The sequence below is a fragment of the Chrysemys picta genome, chromosome 6, assembly GCF_011386835.1.
Source record: "Chrysemys picta bellii isolate R12L10 chromosome 6, ASM1138683v2, whole genome shotgun sequence".
In the NCBI taxonomy this organism is placed as follows: Eukaryota; Metazoa; Chordata; order Testudines; family Emydidae; genus Chrysemys; species Chrysemys picta.
In genome coordinates, this window is record NC_088796.1 from 926,352 (window position 1) to 947,773 (window position 21,422).

The window sequence follows — 21,422 nt, forward strand, 5'->3', positions numbered from 1 at the left end:
TGTCCCCAGCAATCTGCTCTGCCCTGACGCTGCGTCATGCAGGTAATAGACACATGCCTCAGACGTGAGCCGGGCTCCCGCTGGCCTCGCGATCTTTGTGCCGCTCACGGCACCAAGGGCAAAGTGTGTGGAGCCGGAGGCAGAGCGGGTGACCCAGGTGTCACGGAGTATTGGGGAACTCAGGGCCCTGCACCCCCGGCTTCCTGCGATTCACCATGACTCTCAGCCAGCCAGTAAAGCAGAAGGTTTATTTGGATGACAGGAATACAGTCCAAGACAGGTCTTGCAGGCACAGACAACAGGGCCCCCCTCAGTTAGGTCCAGCTTGGGGTCCCAGGGCATGCCAGCCCACCCCCTTGGGGGGTCAGAGCCATCTCTGCCTCCCAGCCATCTCTCCAGCCTCCTTCCAGCCTCCTTCCAGCACTCTGCCTTCCGCGACCCCTCCCACAGCCTTTGTTCAGTTTCCCGGGCCCCGGAGTCATCTGACCTCCAACCCCCTCCTGGGTTCTCATGTTACAAGCTCAGGTATGTTCCCTTGGGCCGGCTCCCATCCCCCGATGCAGACCATCCTAGTCACACTCCCCTGTCAGCATTCACACACCCCAGCAAGAACAGTCCCAGTTCGTCACATCTCTCCCCCCTTCGAGACCGAACTGAGCAGGGTCACTTTAGCCAGTGACCCGGGGAAGTTCGAACCTACCCCCGTTCCCATGGATGCCCCCGCATCCCTCCAGTTCCTTGGTGAGAATTACACCAGGCCCCTTCCGTTCCACGCCCCCCCTTAGGTCGGGGGTGCTTGATGGCACTCGCAGTTCGCATGTGGGAAGGTTTATGCGGCCTGTGCCCTTTTCCCACCCCCATACCTCTGGGGTTCCAACTGGGCTGTGGTCTTCTCCCAGCGCTCCAGTCTGGAGGTCTGTGCTTTGGGCTCTCTTGGTTTAGAGCCGCCCTTTTAACCTTGGCCACCCTCTGGAAAGGATCCTTTATGCTGGGCAAGGGTCCTAAAGCTCTTTTCCCCTTGTCCCAGGCCTTCCTCCCCCTCTGACAGGGGTCACAGGATCCGCAGTACTGTCGGACAGTAACAAAGACCCCAGGCCAGTAAAAGCTCCGTAGCAGCCTCTGCTGGGTACGCCAGGTTCCCTGGTGCCCTGAGAGGGGAATGTCATGGGCCCGGCACAGCAGCTGGCGGCGATACTTCTGGGGTACCACCAGCTGCCTCCTGATCCCCCCTGACTCCATTTTCCCTGGGGGAGCCCATTCTCGGTACAGGAACCCCTTCTCCCACAGGAACCTTTTCCGGCCACCTCGTTCCATGGTCTGTACCGCATTGAGGTCGGCCAGGTCCCTTATCTTCCGCAAGGAGGGGTCTCTCTGTAACTCGGCCTGGAACTCAGCAGCTGGGACAGGGATGGCCACCTGCTCTTTCTCGCCCGCTGGGTCCGAAGCTGCAGCCTCCCTGAGCCGCGTCCCTGGGCGTTCCCTCCCCACCAGGTTAGGGTCCTGCGCCTCAGGCAAGGCACCCCCCCCAAGGCCAGGGCGCAGGGCCCCTCGCCGGCTCTGACTGCGGGTCACAACCAGTGCCTTTTGGGGGTTGCTTGGCCAGTTCTCCAGGTCCCCCCCCATCAATACCTCAGTGGGCAGATACGGGTGTACCCCCACATCCTTGGGGCCCTCCTTGGCCCCCCACTTCAGGTGTACCCTTGCCACGGGCACTTTGACTGGTGTTCCGCCCACCCCCGTCAGGGTCAGGTAGGAGTGGGGCACCACCTGATCTGGGGCCACCACCTCGGGCCGGGCCAGCGTCACCTCTGCGCCCGTATCCCAGTATCCATTGACCTTCCTCCCATCCACCTCCAGGGGAACAAGGTACTCTCTCCGGAGGGACAGCCCCGCGCCCACCGTATAAACCAAAAACCCTGAGTCTGGGGCATCCAGCCCCCTAGAGGAGCTGGCCTGGGGCCCTTCTCTCTCTTGAGCAGTTGATAAGCTGCCAGCCCCTCTTGCGTGAGAAGCCTGCCCCTCGTCCGTCTGGGCCTCTACCAAGTTAACCCTATGCGGGTTCGGTCTGCTCAGTCTGTCCTTGAGCTTGGGGCACTGGGCCCGAACGTGGCCTCTTCGGCCGCAGTAATAGCAGCTCATGTCCTGTGGGTCCCCTCGAGCCGGTCGGTTGTCCCTGACGCTGGGCATTCCCCGTGGGGGGGGATTCCCCATATTCCCTCTTTGGGAGGTCCCAGGGTGACTCTCTCTCTGCATCGCGGCGGGCCTGTTCCTTTGGGGCTCCTCCCTGCCACCCCCTGACCGGCTCTTTACAAACTCATCAGCCAGCTGCCCGGCGTGTCGCGGGTTCTCTGGCTTTCTGTCCACCAACCACAGCCTCAGGTCGGATGGGCACCGCTCATACAGTTGCTCCAGTACCAGCAGTTTAATCAGGTCCTCCTTCGTCTGGGCCCCACCAGCCCACTTGCTGGCGTATCTTTCCATGCGGACGGCTAGTTGCAAATATGAGATCTCAGGGGTTTTATCTTGACCCCGGAACCTTTCCCGGTACATCTCAGGAGTCAGCCCAAACTCTCGTAGCAGGGCCCTTTTGAATAGTTCGTAGTCCCCTTTCTCTGCCTCTCCCAGTTGGCGGTACAATGCCACGGCTTTGGGGTCCAGTAAGGGGGTAAGGACCCGGAGTCTGTCCGCGGGATCCACCCGGTGCAGCTCGCAGGCCGTCTCAAAGGCCTCCAGGAAGTCATCCATGTCCTCCCCCTCCTTGTATGGGGCCATGATGCACTTATCAAAGCTCCGTGCAGTCCTGGGTCCCCCCTCACTCACCGCAGCCGGGGGTTCGCTGCCCTTCAATCTCGCCAGTTCCAGGTCATGCTGACGCTGTCGCTCTTCATGCTGTCTCTGTCTCTCATTCTCCTCCCGTTCATGCTGTCTCTGTCGTTCACGATCCTCCAGCTCTCTCAGTTTTAGCTCTTTCTCCCATTCCAGCCAATTCCGCTCCCCGGATGCCGAACGTCGCCGGGAGGATCCTCTGCTGGCCGGCGAGCTTCGCCGGGGGGACCCCCTGCTGGCCGGGGGGGTCACGGCGCCTTCGGTATTTGCTGGGCTCCTCCCCACCCTTCCCCTAGGTATAGGAAGGAGGGGTCTCGGGAAGCCCTCAGCAGCCGGCTGACCACTCCCAGCTGGGACAGACACTGGTGCCTGCGCTGCATTTGCCAGGCTGCTTCCCTGAGACACAGGGATCAGTTCATTCGCACGATCTTCCGCCTCCAGCTGGGCAATGAGCTGTTCTTTGGTGAGCCTCCCAATGCGCAGCTGCCTCTGCTTGCACAGCTCCACCAGGTCGCTCTTAAGCCGCTTGGCATACATCTTCCTGCTGGCCACTCACCGGCCTGTGTGCTCACAGCTCCCCACAGTTCCCAGGGGGACCCCTAGTGTGCCAGCCCTTCTCGAGGTCACCACCTCTCTGCCAGGGTCGAGCTGCAGACTCCTCCGCCCCTGGGACCACTCGCTGCGATCCCCCCGGGGGACCCTGTTACTGCAAAAGTCCTTCTCGCTGGTCACACACTCCCAGGGGTAATAACCGTCTCTCTCCCACTCTTCAGCAGGCCTGGTTCCCGTCCATCCCCCTTCGTTTTACTGCTCCCCAGTCACTTACTGCAGGAAGCGCCGTCCACGGGGTGCAGTAGATCCCACCGCTGCCACCAGTTGTCACGGAGTATTGGGGAACTCAGGGCCCTGCACCCCCGGCTTCCTGCGATTCACCATGACTCTCAGCCAGCCAGTAAAGCAGAAGGTTTATTTGGATGACAGGAATACAGTCCAAGACAGGTCTTGCAGGCACAGACAACAGGGCCCCCCTCAGTTAGGTCCAGCTTGGGGTCCCAGGGCATGCCAGCCCACCCCCTTGGGGGGTCAGAGCCATCTCTGCCTCCCAGCCATCTCTCCAGCCTCCTTCCAGCCTCCTTCCAGCACTCTGCCTTCCGCGACCCCTCCCACAGCCTTTGTTCAGTTTCCCGGGCCCCGGAGTCATCTGACCTCCAACCCCCTCCTGGGTTCTCATGTTACAAGCTCAGGTATGTTCCCTTGGGCCGGCTCCCATCCCCCGATGCAGACCATCCTAGTCACACTCCCCTGTCAGCATTCACACACCCCAGCAAGAACAGTCCCAGTTCGTCACACCAGGCGAATGGGCAGCACAGAACGGGTCTGGCCAAATGAGCAGTTGGGACATTCAAGGGAAGCAGGGCCAGGGCACAGTCCCCTCTGGCGCTCAGCACCCCAGAAATCCACCGGCTTCCCAATGCTGTAGGAGTGTCTGCTCTGTCCAGGCTCTCCACAGGCTGCTCCAGGTCCCCCTGCCGCTCTCCGCGAACCGTTTGTCCTTTCCAGCCACTCTCCACCCACAGGCACCGAGTGTCACTCGGCTCTGTCCAGCGAACCCAGAGATTATGGGGCCGGGCACCGTAAGGAAACAGGAATAAATACGACAGTAAAGACGACAAGGAGGCTGTGAGGTCAGTTGGTCCAGTAAAAGATATGACCTCACTCACCTTGTCTCTCTGATGTCTCTAGTATCCTGAGGCCAACATGGCTACAAGAACCCTGCAGCCAGGAAACAAGACAATACTTTGCTACAAGCTGCCCTTCCATCCATTGCAAATGCTGCATTCTGGCTAGAGCTGAATCCCCATAAAGCTCCCGCACTCGAGTGAATGTGAATTGTGGGTGGGTTTGAATAGCTGCAGTGGCCAAGATGTTCCAATCCAGGTGCCGCAGGTTAGGCTCCTAAGTCCCTATTGATCACCTGCTGTCAGGCACCTAAATATGGGCCATGCAGCCTCACTTTAGGCCCCGCTGCTGGAAACCTTGGTCCCGTTTCTCTCTGAAGAGTGAAGCTTTGAATTGTGCTGCACTGTTTGGAGTATGTGTGGGGAGGGAGGCTGTGCGCATACGTGTTTGCACTGAGTGGGGGTGGGTGCATGCACGGAGCCCCCATCAGTCCCTTTCAACCTCAGGGTACTGATTATTTTGAAGACCAGTAGGTTGCAAGCTCCTGCCTCTGGTGGCGCTGTGACGGAAGGGGTAGGATCCCAGCCCGGCTTCTGACTTCTCCCTGGCTGGCAGGGGCTGGGGTAGCAGGCTCTGTCCATGGGGGGAAGGACCCCCCAGGTCATTCTCAATTATCCCCTTTGACTGGCCTTCAGAGCAGCTTTTACTCCAGCCTGTGAATGGCTGCTACAGCCAGAGCAGGAATGTGCCAGGATCAGAAATCCCAACTGCCCTTGCAACCCCATGATCACCACAGCCAGCTGGAGCTTCCAGACAAATGTGGTGCCGTTTAAAGCTCGGTTTCTGGGGCTCCTGTGCTGAGAATAACCCTGCAGTTCCAGCCCTGCAGCAGCCGGAGTCGTGGGGGCTCTGCTCCGGGCAGGCTGCTGTATAGCGAGACGCCAGTGGTGGCAATATCCCTACGGTCCCAGCTCTCTCGTGCACCTGCTCTGGGCACTCCAGTGGCGTGGGTGTTAATGAGAGAGAGCGATCGCATTATTTCAGTGTGATCCTCAGGGCTCCTGCTGCGTGACAAGTTCCAGCCTGAGCCCCTGGTCTTTGTAACTCCCTGGGCATCAGAAGGGAGCTGCCAGAGCTGATGTGTCTGTCCATCCCCATTGCTCCTTGCACTGCTCTCACTGTCTGCTCCAGTTCACTCTCCATCCCCGTCTTAAAACCAGCTCCTCTGCTCGCCTGCCCGCCCCAACGCTTCTTTCTTTGCAGAGCTCCGGAGGAGACAGCTTCCTCCTTTCGCACAGCAATAGCCTGGATCATTTCCCTCACCATCTGACCGTAAATGTGTGATGTGGCGTGAAGCTTCCCTATTTACAACCCCCTCCTCCTGCCTGCTTGCTTGCTCTGAGCACAGTAACCGGTCAGCCTCGAGTCTGCACTGTGCATGGACCCAGCACTAGCTCAGGCTTCTTTCACTATCACCCCATCTTCCATTGTCCTGTACCCCCCCCCCCCCCGCATCTCGCCTCAAAACGCAGCTCCCCGCTACCTCTGCAGCGCTGGCAGCCAGCCACACCTGCCGCGTGTGTAACAATGACCTGGGACAGTGGGGACCCACCACCACAATGGAGTTTACGGATGCTGGTAACCAGGGCTGAGCAGTGACCAGCACCGAGAAGAGAGAAATGATCCAAAGGGACCTGGCAAGGTGAGAAATGGGGGCAGATCGCTGGGTGACTGCGTGCCAGTAAATCAGTCAGGAAAGCAACGTCTCTCTTGCCCACCCCTCTCTGTGTGCCTGGGCAGAGGGGACAGCAAATGAGCCAGGAGTCTGCAGCATGCTAGCCCCCGGCCATGCAGTTTTGTGATGATTGCCCTGAAAACAGTGTTCGGTTCCAGGCTTCTCCGTACCAGAAGTGTGCTAACACCTGGCGAGGGACCAGCAACTAACATGATGCTGGGGCTGGAACCAATCCTGGATTTCCGTCTCTGTGCCAGGTGCCTCCCAACGCACTGAGCAAGAGGAGGCCCTGCCCTATCGCCCGTAGGAACTGGCCTTTAGCCCAAGCAGGGGAGAGCACACCCCAGGTGGGTTTGGGTGGGCTGGGCCGGATGGGCTGCACATCAGACAGTGCAGTGACTGGAGTGGCTTATGTGCTGCTCAGTGGATAATTTAATTTTAATTCCTTCCCCCGCAGCCCTCGTGGCAGACGTGACTTCTTAGGGGGCATTGGAAGGCGGTAAGGGGTGGAGCCTGGTATGCTGGTTTGGGAGGGTACTCCTTGCACAGGCCGTGGGCAGGTAAATACCAATAGCTGAACTGACTGAAGGGATGGGGACGGGGTTACTCTGTAGCAGAGGGGCAGGGACCTTGGGAAGGGTGAGGCACGGTTGGTACAAGGGGTCGTAATGAAATTAAATTGAAATTAAAAGTGAATAGTGGACGTGTAGGCAGAATCTTAGGTCACGTTCCCCAGCAGCGACATGTATCAGGCTAAGGAATCATCTTCCGGGAGGGGTCAGGAGCCCCTTGCTCCCTGTGGGGTGGGGGATGGATCCAGCTGGGGCACCCCACAGCATAGGACGGGCCAGAGCCCTGGAAAATGGATTGAAGGGAAGACTCCTGCCCTGGCCCTGGAGATGGGCTGGAGGGAACCTGACAGGGCTGTTCCTGTTCTATGCTCACAAACACCAGTTATAGACCTAACCCCATCACAGCTCCTCTCCCCGCCCACTTTAGCTGCGTCTACTGCATCACCACCCCACTCCCATCCCCAAGGGCTGCACCCTGGCTGTCCTCTCCAGCCCTCCAGTAACCCCCACTCAGCCCGCTCTACCAGCAACAGCTCCAGGGCTGCCATAACCCTTCAGCCCAATCAGGTCCTGCCCCTCAGCCTCCTGCCCAGCTCCTCCACTCTTGCTGTTGCCCCAGCCCCTCCTTGCTCGCTCACCCAGCCCGAGCGCTTGCTTGTCCTGGCTCACACTGGACACGTTTATGAACTGTTCAGTGTGTGTGATTTTTAGAGGCTTTTGTATCTGAGGGTTTTACATGTGTAGCCTGTTGCATATTCTTGATTTTGAGCAGAATGTATCCTGGGTGCCTTGAACCCCAGCCGCGGCGTCTGCATTGCCTTGGGAAGCGTGTCCACGGCAGAATGCAGCCACGGAGCGCTGTGCAGTGAGCTTTGTGGGCCACACTGGCTTCTGCCCCTTGTGACACCATCAGCATAGACTCTGCCAGATGTAAACAGGGCCCGGCCCCCTCATGGAAACACAGCAACAATGACCCCTGCTGCCCCCCCCCTCCCCAGGACACGAGCCCCGGTGTTGCTTCTCCTTGGAGGGGGCTGAGGAGTCTCTGGCATGTAGGGCCGTGTGGTGCTGTGGAAGGGGCTGTGTGGGGAGCTCAGCCTAGTGACCTGGGCTGGAGGGAGGCAAGGGGTGTGAAGGAGAGAATGAGAAGCTGGGCTCTGAGAGTCAGAGGCTGGGATTCAGGAGGGAGCTAGTGAAGGGTGTGAGAAGTGGGCAACCAGGCTGAAGAGCAGGAGTGGGATGTCAAGGGGCATGGTCAGGTTCTGCTAGTGGGTTAGAGAAGAACATCACTATGGCAACAGACCTCATACAAATTAAAATAAAATAAGAACGACCAGACTGGGTCAGACCAAAGGTCCATCTAGCCCAGTATCCTGCCTGCCAACTGTGGCCAATGCCAGGTGCCCCAGAGGGAACGAACAGAACAGGTGATCACCAAGTGATCCATCACCTATTGCCCATTCCCAGGATCTGGCCGTCAGAGCTTTAGGGACACTCAAAGCATGGAATTACAACCCTGAGCATCTTGGCTAATAGTCATTGATGGACCTCCAGGAACTGATCTAGTTCTTTTTTTAATCCAGTTATATTTTTGGCCTTCACAACATCCCCTGGCAGTGAGTTCCACAGATTGACTGTACATTGTGTGAAAAAGTACTTCCTTTTGTTTGTTTTAAACCTGCTGCCTATTAATTTCACTAGGTGACCTCTGGTTCTTGTGTTATGTGAAGGGGTAAATAACACTTCCTTATTCACTTTCTCCACACCAGTCATTATTTTATAGCCTTCTCTCATATACCCCCATTAGTCATCTCTTTTCCAAGCTGAAAAGTTCCAGTCTTTTTCATTTCTCCTCATATGGAAGATGTTCCATACTTTTATTGCCCTTCTCTTTACTTTTCTATTTCTAATATATATAGTTTGAGATGGAGCAACCAGAACTGTGCACAGTATTCAAGGTGTGGATATAACATGGATTTAGCTAGTGGCATGATATTTTCTGTCTTATTATCTATTCCTTTCCTAATAGTTCCTAACATTCTGTTAGATTTTTTGACTGCTACTGCACACTGAGTGGATGTTTTCAGAGAACTGTCCATGATGACTCCAAGATCTCTTTCTTGAGTGGTAACAACTCATTTAGATCCCATCATTGTGTAGATATGCTTGAGATTATGTTTTCCAATGTGCTTTACTTTGCATTTATCAACATTGAATTTCATCTGCCATTTTCTTGCCCAGTCATGCAGTTTTGGGAAGTCGTTTTGTAACTCTTCGCAGTCAGGGTATAAACTGTTTAGGAAGGACAGGTATGGGAGGAAGAGTGGAGGAATTGCATTGTATGTAAGAGAGTGGTATGATTGCTCAGAGCTCCAGTTTGATACTGGAGCAAAGTCTGTTGAGAGTCTTTGGGTTAAGTTTAGAGGCAAGAGCAACAAGGGTGATGTTGTGGTGGGCGTCTGCTATAGACCACCAGACCAGGAGGATGAGGTAGACGAGGCTTTCTTCGGACAACTAACTGAAGTTTCCAGATCACAGGCCCTGGTTCTCATGGGGGACTTCAATCACCCTGACATCTGCTGGGAGAGCAATACAGCAGTGCACAGACAATCCAGGAAGTTTTTGGAGAGTGTTGGGGACAACTTCGTGGTGCAAGTGTTGGAGGAATTGACTAGGGGCCGTGCTCCTCTTGAACTGCTGCTTACAAACAGGAAAGAATTGGGAAGGGAAGTAGAAGTTGGTGGCAACCTGGGCAGCAGTGACCATGAGATGGTCGAGTTCAGGATCCTGACAAAAGGAAGAAAGGAGAGTAGCAAAATATGGACCCTGAACTTCAGAAAAGCAGACTGACTCCCTCAGGGAACTGATGGGCGGGATCCTCTGGGAGGCTAATAGGAGGGGGAAAGGAGTCCAGGAGAGCTGGCTGTATTTTAAAGAAGCCTTATTGAGGGCGCAGGAACAAACCATCCCGATGTGCAGAAAAAGTAGCAAATATGGCAGGCGACCAGCTTGGCTTAATAGTGAACTCTTCGGTGAGCTTAAACTCAAAAAGGAAGCTTACAAGAAGTGGAAATGTGGACAGATGACTAGGGAGGAGTATAAAGATATAGCTGAAGCATGCAGGTGTGTAATCAGGAAGGCCAAGGCACGATTGGAGTTGCAGCTAGCAAGAGATGTTAAGAGTAACAAGAAGGGTTTCTACAGGTATGTTAGCAACAAGAAGAAGCTCAGAGAAAGTGTGGGCCCCTTACTGAATGGGGGAGGCAACCTAGTGACACATAATTTGGAAAAAGCTGAAGTACTCAATGCTTTTTTTGCCTCGGTCGTCACAGAAAAAGTCAGCTCCCAGACTGCTGCACTGGGCAGCACAGTATGGGGAGGAGGTGACCAGCCCTCTGTGGAGAAAGAACAGGTTAAGGACTATTTAGAAAAGCTGGACATGCATAAGTCCATGGGTCCAGATCTAATGCATCCAAGAGTGCTGAGGGAGTTGGCTGATGTGATTGCAGAGACATTGGCCATTATCTTTGAAAATTCGTGGCGATCGGGGGAGGTCCCGGACGACTGGAAAAAGGCTAATGTAGTGCCCATCTTTTAAAAAGGGAAGAAAGAGAACCCGGTGAACTACAGACCGGTCAGCCTCACTTCAGTCCACGGCAAAATCATGGAGCAGGTCCTCAAGGAATTCATTTTGAAGCACTTGGAGGAGAGGAAGGTGATCAGGAACAGTCAACATGGATTCACCAAGGGCAAGTCATGCCTGACCAACCTGATTGCCTTCTATGATGAGATAACTGGCTCTGTGGATATGGGGAAAGCGGTGGATGTGATATATCTTGACTTTAGCAAAGCTTTTGATACGGTCTCCCGCAGTATTCTTGACAGCAAGTTAAAGAAGTATGGATTGGATAAATGGACTATAAGGTGGATAGAAAGCTGGCTAGATTGTCGGACTCAATGGGTAGTGATCAATGGCTCGATGTCTAGCTGGCAGTTGGTATCAAGCGGAGTGCCCCAGGGATCAGTCCTGGGGCCGGTTTTGTTCAACATCTTTATTAATGATCTGGATGATGGGATGAATTGCACTCTCAGCAAGTTCTCAGATGACACTGAGCTGAGGGGAGAGGTAGATACACTGGAGGGTAGGGATAGGGTCCAGAGTGACCTAGACAGATTGGAGGATTGGGCCAAATGAAATCTGATGAGGTTCAACAAAGACAAGTGCAGAGTCCTGCACTTAGGACGGAAGAATCCCATGCACCGCTACAGGCTGGGGACCGACTGGCTAGGCAGCAGTTCTGCAGAAAAGGACCTGGGGATTACAGTGGACGAGAAGCTGGATATGAGTCGACAGTGTGCTCTTGTTGCCCAGAAGGCCAATGGCATTTTGGGCTGTATAAGTAGGAGCATTGCCAACAGATTGAGGGAAGTGATTATTCCCCTCTATTCAGCAGTGATGAGGCCACACCCGGAGTTTTGGTCCCCCCACCCATTACAGAGGGGATGTGGACAAATTGGAGAGAGTCCAGCGGAGGGCAACAAAAATTATTAGGGGGCTGGGGCACGACTTACAAGGGAAGGCTGAGGGAACTGGGGTTATTTAGTCTGCAGAAGAGAAGAATGAGGGGGGATTTGATAGCTGCTTTCAACTACCTGAGGGGGGGTTCCAAAGAGGATGGATCTCAGCTGTTCTCAGTGGTGGCAGATGACAGAACAAGAAGCAATGGTCTCAAGTTGCAGTGTGGGAGGTCTAGGTTGGATATTAGTAGGGTGACTAGACAGCAAGTATGAAAAATCAGGATGGGTGGGGGGTAATAGGAGCCTATATAAGAAAAAGACCCCAAAATCGGGACTGTCCCTATAAAATCGGGACATCTGGTCACCCTAGATATTAGCAAACAGTATTTCACTAGGAGGGTGGTGAAGCACTGGAATGGGTTACCTAGGGAGGCGGTGGAATGGGATGGTGGTGGAATGGGTGGCTGGGATGATTTAGTTGGGGATTGGTCCTGCTTTGAGCAGGGGGTTGGACTAGATACCTCCTGAGGTCTCTTCCAACCCTAATCTTCTATCATTCTGTGATTTAGCCTTGACTTAACTATCTTGAGTAGTTTTTGTATCATCCGCAAACTTTGCCACCTCACTGTTTACCCTTTTTTCAAGACCATTTATGAATATGTTGAATAGGACTGGTCCCAGTACAGACCTCTGGGAGACACCACTATTTACCTCCCTCCATTCCGAAAACTGACCATTTACCCTTTGTTTCCTGTCTTAACCAGTCACTGATCCATGAGAGGACCTTCCCTCTTATCCCATGACAGCTTACTTTGCGTAAGAGTCTTTGATGAGGGACCTTGTCAAAGGCTTTCTGAAAATCTAAGTACACTGTATCCACTGGATGCCCCTTGTCCACATGTTTGTTGAAAGAATTCAAATAGCTTGGTGAGGCATGATTTCCCTTTTCAAAAGCTGTGTTGACGCTTCCCTGACAAATCATGCTAAACAATGTGTCTGACAATTCTGTTCTCTACTATAGTTTCAATCGATTTGCCCGGTACTGAGGTTAGGGTTACTGGCCTGTAATTACCAGGATCCTCTCTGGAACCTTTTTTAAAAATTGGCATCACATTAGCTATTCTCCAATCATCTGGTACCGAGGCTGATTTAAATGATAAGGTTACATACCACAGTTCTTAGTGCAGCAATTTCATATTTTAGTTCCTTCAGAACTCTTCCATGAATCCCATCTGGTCCTGGTGATTTATTACTGTTTAATTTATCAATTTATTCCAAATATACTGACATCTCAATCTGGAACAGTTCCTCAGATTTATCACCTAAAAGTATGGCTCACATCCTTTGTAATGTATCAGAGGGGTAGCCGTGTTAGTCTGGATCTGTAAAAACAGCAAAGAGTCTGGCACCCTATAGACTAACAGACGTATTGGAGCATGAGCTTTCGTGGGTGAATACATGCATGCATCCGACGAAGTGGGTATTCACCCACGAAAGCTCATGCTCCAATACGTCTGTTAGTCTATAAGGTGCCACAGGACTCTTTGCTCCTTTGTAATGAAGACTAATGCAAAGAATTCATTTAGTTTCTCCACAACAGCCTTGTCTTCTGTGAGTGCGCCTTTGGCATCCCCATTGTTCAGTGCCCCACTGAGTGTTTGGCAGCTCCTACTTCTGATATAATTAAAAACATTTTGCTGTTAGTTTTTGTGTCTTTTGCTAGTTGCTCTTTAAATTCTTTATTGCCCTGCCTAATTATACTTCTACACTTCACTTGCCAGAGTTTATGCTCCTTTCTATTTTCCTCAGTAGGATTTGGCTTCCAATTTTTAAAAGTTGCCTTTTTGCCTTTAACTGCCTCTTTGCTTAGCCACCGTGGCATTTTATTGATGTGGGGTTTACATTTAATTTGAGCCTCTATTATGGTATTTTTTAAAAGTTTCCAAGCAGCTTCCAGGCATTTCACTCATGTGACTTTTCCTTTTGATTTGTGTTTAACTAGTTTCCCGTGTATCTGGGAAATGGAAATCTCTGGGGGTAGCAGCCAGAGTCTCTGGGGATGGGGGGTCTCTGGTGTTTGGGGGTCCCTCTGGAGAGGGGGGTTGGGGGTCTCTGGGGAGATCAATGTGATTCAGTGGGGTTGGGGATCCCTGTGGAGTTTGGGGTCTCTCAGGGGAGCACAGTGGGAGTGGGGTCCCTGGGGTGGGGGCGCAAGGGGGGGTCTCCGGTTCCGGGTCCCTGGGGGCGCAGCCGGGCCGGTCCCTCCCGGGGTGCTGCCGCTGCTCGCCGATCCCGCCCCTCCCTGCGGCTCGGCTCGCGAGCCTGTCCCTAAAAGGTGCTCGGCGGCCGGCGGGGGAGGGTCCGGGTCCCGCGGCTCCTCCCGTCCCCTCCCCGGCTTTTAGGCGCGGCGGCGGCGCCCGGGCCCCAGAGCCCGCTCCAGCCCCGCTCCAGCCCCGCTCCCAGCCCGGTCTCCGCCCCGCGCCGCAGCCATGGACGCCATCAAGAAGAAGATGCAGATGCTGAAGTTGGACAAGGAGAACGCGATCGACCGCGCCGAGCAGGCGGAGGCGGACAAGAAGCAGGCGGAGGATCGCTGCAAGCAGGTGTGTGTGGGGGGGGGGGGGTCCGGAAGCCCCCTGCCAGCGCCCCCCCGAGTCCCCAGGCAGTCCCCCTTGCACCCCTCAGTCCCCAGGAAGCCCCCTCCCCACCCAGCGGCCCCCCAAGTTCCCAGACAGACCCGGGACCCCCCATACCCCCAAGTCCCTGGGCATCAACCCCCAGCGGGGCCCCTCCCAGCACCCTGTCCGTACCCCCCCCCCAGTCCCCCCAGGCCACCCTACACCTGGGCACAACCTCTCTGAGTCCCTAGGCAGCCACCCCCCAGCTCCTTCCCTCCCCCCCACCCCGAGTCCCTGGGAAGCCCCCCAGCACACACCTAGGCAGCTCCCTCCAATGCCCCCCCCCAGCAGTGCCCTAGTTTCCAGGCAGCCCCCTGCCCAGCCCCCCCAGCTAGGATTAACCCTGCCCAGTATCCCCATCCAGTGACAGATTAAGCAGGGTGAAGACCGATACCCCCATCCCTCAGGACACCTCCCCCTTACACCCCCATTGATAGAGTGAGGACCAAGTTGGGGGTCACTACACACTGTTGGGAACCACTCCAGTGACCCCCAGTTCCATCCCCTGACCAGGTACCATGTTGGCCCCTCTTGGAGCTAGACTTGTAGGGGGCCCATTGCAAACAGGCATCCTGCCCCCCCTGTACATCCAGACATTGGGGTAGGGACCGTCTCTGCCCCACCCCCTTGGACGCTGCCTGCCTCAGCAGCTCAGGCCCTTGGGATGGAGCCAGAATCTCGAGCTGAGTCTGGGGTTCTCCCCTCCACGCAGCGGGTTCATCACTCCCCCACGGCTGTGCCCAGGACCGGGCAGAGGCTGCTCTGGGCTCCCCTGGTCCTTGGAAGCCCAAGGAGCCATTCCTGGGAGCAAGCACTGTCCCGCTGGCCTCGGGTTCCAAGGATCGAGCGCTGTGTCCGGGCCAGCCGCTCTGGGACACCCCCCAAGCTCGCCTTGCCCCTTTCCTGTTGTCTAGCATGCTGCCTGGCCCCTGCCGAACCTCTGTCCGGGCCCCTAACCCCCCTGCTCTGATCCCCCTTCCCAGCTGGAGGAGGAGCAGCAGGCCCTGCAGAAGAAGCTGAAGGGGACTGAGGATGAGGTGGATAAATACTCCGAGTCCGTCAAAGAGGCCCAGGAGAAGCTGGAGCAGGCGGAGAAGAAGGCAGCAGATGTACGTACCCACTGCCAGCCCCTCTCCCCATGAGACGGGAGAAGCATCTCCTGTGGGAGGGGTGGGGGCCCTGTCACTGGGGGATTAAGGGGTGGGAGCCTCATTGGGAAACCTCTCCTGGTGGAAGCAGTCGAAATCCCATCCCTTGGGACACTTACACTAAACTGGACTAAACACTAGAAAATGGACAATAGGGGTCTGACCCCTGGAGTGGGGAGGTGCAGCCCGATGGGAGGGATGGGGCAAGGGGGTGCAGTCTGATGAGGGAGGAGGCGAGGGTGGGTGCAGTCTGGCGGGCGACGGACGACGGGGAGACAGTTTGGGGTGCAGTCTGGCGGGCAACGGAGGACGGGGAGACAGTTTGGGGTGCAGTCTGGCGGGCGACGGAGGACGGGGGAGACAGTTTGGGGTGCAGTCAGGCGGGCGACGGAGGACGGGGAGACAGTTTGGGGTGCAGTCTGGCGGGCGACGGAGGACGGGGGAGACAGTTTGGGGTGCAGTCTGGCGAGCGACGGACGACGGGGAGACAGTTTGGGGTGCAGTCTGGCGGGCGACGGAGGACGGGGAGAGTTTGGGGTGCAGTCTGGCGAGCGACGGACGACGGGGAGACAGTTTGGGGTGCAGTCTGGCAGGCGATAGGGAGGTAAGGGCACAGTCAGGAGGGGGAAGGCGGTGCAGTTTGAGGTGGGCAGTGAACTCTGACCTGCGGGAGGTGAGAAGCTGTCTGGAGTTTGCTCTTGGCTGGGGGGCATTGCTGAGAACACTAGGTACACGGGGAGCTCTGCAGGCCCCAGAGCAGCTCTGCTGTTGCAGTGGACTGGACCCACCTCTCTAGTAGTGATACGGCCCTGCCAGGACTGGAGCTGTGACTGCACCAGCCAACACTGAGTATCTTCAAAAGGGCCATTGGTATCTGCTGGGCATAGACCAGCTCATCGGCCTCCCATAAAGTTCAGACATCAAGAGAAATTCCAGGACGCTTGTTAGCCTGTTCTGGGAAAGCCAAGGAGAGCAGGGAGCCAGGGGCAGGGAGCAGGCACAACAGGTGTCTGTGCATCTGAAAGAAACCCTGGGCCAGGGAGGCTGGGGGAGGCGGGAGGGTGGCTGGCTGGAAGGAAGGAGGTTGTAGCTGTGCTTGGGGAAATCCTTTTCCTCCATGAGCTCCAGGGGCTGAGGGCTCCATCCCAGGCCCCTCGGAAGGACAGGCCTGGAGTGGTTTTCTCTCTCTCCTGAGACAGCAGCTCCTGCCTGGGGGAAGACATTGTGTCCGGGCAGGGCACAGTGAGGAACAGCTGTGTGCAGCCCCCGGCTGCTCCAGGGAGTGGAATGGGGTGTAGTGACCTGCTGTGCCACCCAGGGTATTTGACACCCTATAAATAAATCCTCCTTTTCATAGCCAGCCCTTCTTTGATGAAAACCACCCCCGACAAGTGGAGGAGAAGCTGAAGGGAGCCATCTGGAGCACAGCCAGCGGGGGAAGGGCCAAGCTTTTTAGGATCAAGAGCAAAAATTCAGTCCCAGCTGGTCTGTGGAGCTAAATGGGGGAGATGTGTCAAATCTCCGAGGCGGCCACCAAGGACAGGGGAGTCCGGACAAGGACAAGGCTGTGGGAGTGCGATACGTCCCCTCCCCCCTCCCAGGGGCAGCAAAAAGCCCTGGTTGAATTCAGGCAGAAGGACCCTCCCATCCCACAAATATATTGATAGTCCAGTAGAGCCCCTAGTCATAAACATACAGGGAGACGGACCTTGCCTCACGAAGCTTACAATCCCAGCGCCAGGGGCGGCTCCAGACACCAGCTCAGCAAGGCTTGCCTGGGGCGGCACGCCGCGGGGGGCAGCGTGCCGGTCGCCGTGAGGGCAGCAGTCAGGCAGCCTTCAGCGGCGTGCCTGCGGGAGGTCCACCGGTCCCGTGGCTTCGGTGGCAATTCGGCGGCGGGTACGCCAAAGGCGTGGGACCGGCAGATCACCCACAGACACGCCGCCGAATCAGTGTGACCAGCGGACTGCCCACAGGCGTGCCGCCAAAGGCCGCCTGACTGCCGTGCTGGGGCGGCAAAAAACATAGAGCCGCCCCACCCAACGCACAAGTGCCCTGCACCTACTCCTGTCACTCGAACCAGCACCAGCTGGCAGAGTCCGTACAGGCCAGGCACTGGTGCCAGTTCTCCAGGAGGGCTGCAGGGTGCTGGCCTAGAGGCCCCATTCTCAGCAAGCGCTCCAGGTGTAAAGGCGGTGTGGAGCGAGGCTGTTCCCTCCTCCCTCCTCCCTGTTCGCTGGCTGCTCTGGGACGCTCTGCTCTCCAGGCCTAACGTCTGCTCCATTTGGAGCATGAGCCAGACCCTGCATCAGAGCCCAGCGTAACTGGGGGCGAAATCTGCCGCCAGGCACTTGAGACGAGGAGAAGCTCCTCTTGGCCTCTGCCTCCCTTTACCCTGAGGCAGCTGCCCTGGGTGCTGGGGTGAGATCCTGGGCCCAGTGAATCCATGGGAGTTTTGCCCTTGATTTCGCCAGAGCCTGGAGTTCACCCTGGTGGCTCTTGGCAGAGGCTCCCCTGGGCTTTGGGCAGCCGGAGCCCGGCTGTGCAGCATGAAAGGACTGGGAATCCTGCCTGACCGAGAGACTCCAGGCGCTCGATCTGCTTCGCTTAAAGGGAAAGTGATGGGGTGACCTGATCCCAGTGTGTAACGAATATTTGCTAATGGGCTTGTCCGGCTCTAGCAGACAAAGGTCTAACCCGACCCAAAGGCTGGAAGCCGAAACTAGCCCGGTTCAGACTAGAACCAAGGCGCAGATTGCGCACAGTGACAGTCGCTAACCACTGGAACAACTGACCTAGGGTCGGGGCGGCTTCTCCATTCCTGGCAGTTTTAAAATCAAGACACGATGTTGATCTGCTGTAGTTCCAATGGGAATTAATGCAGGGCAGTTCTCCGGCCTGGTTCCACAGGGGGGCAGCCTAGGTGATCACAGGGGACCCTGAAACTCTAGGAAGCTATTAATCAGTTGTTCTTCTGGCAGAGAAGAGGGAAGGGGCCTCCGGGACATGGGTCTGCCTGGGGCCTGGGGCTTTTCTGAATGCTGATTTAGTTAAGCCAGTGAAGCAACGAGTGCACAGACACTCTGGTTCCAAACAGGCTTGTTTCAGTTCGGCTGGCGTAGATTAAGAGCAGTTTTTAAAGTAAGTCTCCACTCTATAAAGCCCTACGACAGCGCGTCTCGAACCCAGATCTACAGACTCAAACTCCCGGGGCTCACGGCACAGCACTACAAATAGCGGTGGAGCCGTTCCCCCGGAGGCTGGAGCCTGGGCTCTGAGCACTACCCCCTCGCCGTGTTTCAGAGCCCAAACTCCGGGACGAGTGGGAACATCTACGCTGCCATTTCTAGTGAGCAGTGGGGCTGTGCTCCGGGACTCTGAGATTTCCCGCTGCAGAGTTTGGGGGGGGGGTTCCGTGTAAATGTGGCCTAAGTGTCCACCGAGGGGTTAGCACTGCTTTAACTGAAGTGGTGCAAATTTGCATGTAGATTATAGCGTGGAGTACAAATGGCTGTGGGCGGGGGGGTCCAACTAGGGTGACCAGATGTCCCGATTTTATAGGGACAGTCCCAATATTTGGGTCTTTTTCTTATATAGGCTGGGTGGATGCGGAGTTTGCAGTGTAGTTGGCAGTGTGATGTGCAGTGCACGCTCCGGGGGGGAGGAGTCCTTCATTATGTGGCTCTGATTTGTGACCACCTCTGGAATATTGTGCTCAGTGCTGGCAAACTGGAGGGAGCTCAGAGAAGAGTAACAGGAAGGCTCGAGGGGGGCTGGACAAACCTACATAGTTTGACAGCGGGGGCGAGGTGGGGTCCTATGACCTCTCTCCACATATCTGAGAGATGTGACCCCCCAGGAGGGAGGAGAATTGCTCGGGGACCTGGGGGAGAGACCAGGAGGAATGGGGTCCCATTCAGAAAAGGAAAAACAGAAAGAAATGTTGGGAAAAAGTTGCTGGGAGTGAGCTGAAGAGTGGAGGCCCTGTGGGGATGGGTGCTAGAGATGGACCAACCCGGCTGGGGACCCCACTGCTCAGGACTGGCCAGAACCCTGGACAATGAAGTGCAGGGACCAAACCTGCCTGAACAGGGTCTCTCTCTGTGAGCCCCTGAGGAGCTCTGTTCTGGGGGAGCCCCATTCCAGGGGAGCACCCTGTTCCGTGGCTGCTGGAGCTTGTTTCCAGGATCTCTCATTGCCTAATTGCCAGCGAGTGAATCCCAGGGCAGGACGGTGCTAGGAGCTGGTGGGGCAGATGCAGCAGGAGCTGGAGGGCACCTGGGAAAGGAGGAGAATAAACCTCCAGGCTGAGAATCTAGGAGCCAGCGCCTCCAGAGATGGGGAGATGCTCCATTCCTGTGAGTCTAGCAGGGCAAGACAGGAGCGCCTGACCCATGCAGGGCTGCTCCAAGCTCCCTGGGCCCCGATAGCCAGAGAGGCAGCTGCTCTCTGTAGAAATATCAACAAATACATTAAAATAACTAACCCTCTCTAGTGCTCGTCTGGGGACAACGGGAACGTGCCCCTGGCCCACAGCCTGAGCTGACAAGCCTGTCTGGAGACGGGAGTGTGGCTTGCTTGCAGATGGGGCTACAACATGCTAATGTAACAAGGGTCTGTGCTAACGGGTGTTAATGTGAGCCCCGTCCCGCACACCCGCCAAGGGGTGTCAGCTTCCAGCATAAAGCCAAGTGTGGCAGGCTCAGGGATTCACGGGTCCTCGCAATCCCAAGAGCGGGGTGTGTCAGAGCTCAGTGTAGGGGTGCTGGCCATGGGGGTGGGACTGACTTCTCCAATCCCAAGAGCGGGGCACGTCAGAGCTCGGTGTAGGGGTGCTGGCCATGGGGGTGGGACTGACTTCTCCAATCCCAAGAGCGGGGCGCGTCAGAGCTCGGTGTAGGGGTGCTGGCCATGGAGGGAGGGGGGACTGACTTCTCCAATCCCAAGAGTGGGGTGTGTCAGAGCTCGGTGTAGGGGTGCTGGCCATGGGGGGGAGGTGCCTGGCTTCTCCAGTGCCAGCCTCTCCCAGCAGGAGGCGCTGTGGGTGCAGGGCAGGAGCACTGATTCATAGATTTTATAGGCTGACCTCCTGCATAGCATGGGCCAGGGAACCTCACCCAGTGACTCTGGCAGTGGAGGGAATTATTCCTGCCTGTTCTGTAGTTAACACTGCGAGCCCAATACCCTGCAGTGGAACTGGCCGTGTGGGAGGCACCCAACTGCTGCTCCAGTTTCTTCCACTTCCCAGTCCCTGGGGCAGGCGCTGGTCTGGGTGCCCATACGTGGGCTGTGCCAGGAGCCGCAGTAGCAGGGCTGGTGTGTGTCTCTGGGGCATGCAGAGAGAGTGCCGAGAAAGAAGCTGCTGGATTCCAGGACTGTGATCCTGAAAGCTCCCTGTGAGGCTGTGACAGGATCCGCCCCAGCCCACCTCCTAGCCCAGACTTTGCTCTTATTTGGTGATTCCCTGAGCCAGTGGGAGGGAGCTGGCTGGCGTCCCAGGGTGTGGCTAGAACAGAGGCCACTTAGCAGAGCAACTGCTCAAAGAACTGTCTCTCTGGCCCCTGAACCTGCCCCATTCCTGACAGCCAGGGCCTGACTCCCTGCCCTGTCCTGCGGCTGCAGCTGGGCTCTGCACAGGCCTTGCCTTCCCTGCTGAGGACCGGGTGACAATGCGTGAGCTAGCCTGCTGTAAAACCAGAGCGGAGCCAAGGCTCTGTGGTTGTACCCAAGGGAAACAGACTTCTTCTCCGCAGTGAAGACATAGGCCCTGCTGGGGTCCCTCAAGCGCTGCCTTGGGTCAGCGGCTGGGCTCAGCTGTTGCATATAGAGCCCAGGAATCCCTGTGCGGGCTGTGTTCTTTAAATGCAGGCGTGAAGTGCAGCCGGAGCTGCCTGCTGTCTGTCACTGCTCATTAAGGAGGGATTGAGGGCTCCCCTTGTAACGGATCAGACCGTGTCCCAGAGCATGGGACACCAGGGCATATCCCCGACACCAGATAGCATCTGTGTTGCACTCCAAGATAAGCAGGGATGAAGATAGCAAGTGTGTCTGAGCACTGGGGAGTTGTGTGTGCGATTTCTTATATCCGGTGCAGAGTAGAGACCGAGGCTGCAGACATGAAATCATCAGGTCTGTCCAAGGGGCTTGTAGATCCCAGGCAATGGGATGGATGGTGTCAGGACCCTGGGGCTTGGAGACCCTTTCCCATGGAGATGCGCTCCGAGCACAGGCAGAAGCTTAAGTCATTCATATCTGGCTGCTGACC

General features: G+C 56.2%; 1 protein-coding gene across 4 annotated transcripts in view; it reads left to right on the top strand.

Moving 5' to 3' along the window:
• Nucleotides 1-13,729: 13,729 nt before the first annotated feature.
• TPM2 (tropomyosin 2) overlaps nucleotides 13,730-21,422 on the top strand; it is a 29,439-nt gene continuing 21,746 nt past the window's right edge. Inside the window, exons 1-2 of one of the 4 annotated variants that reach the window (XM_005288848.5) lie at nucleotides 13,730-13,934; nucleotides 14,993-15,118. In XM_005288848.5, coding sequence (XP_005288905.1) covers nucleotides 13,821-13,934; nucleotides 14,993-15,118 — 240 coding nt within the window. In that variant the 5' untranslated portion in view covers nucleotides 13,730-13,820. The remainder of the gene's footprint in view (nucleotides 13,935-14,992; nucleotides 15,119-21,422) is intronic. The other 3 variants (XM_005288852.5, XM_005288849.5, XM_005288853.5) reach the window with 3 other exon arrangements.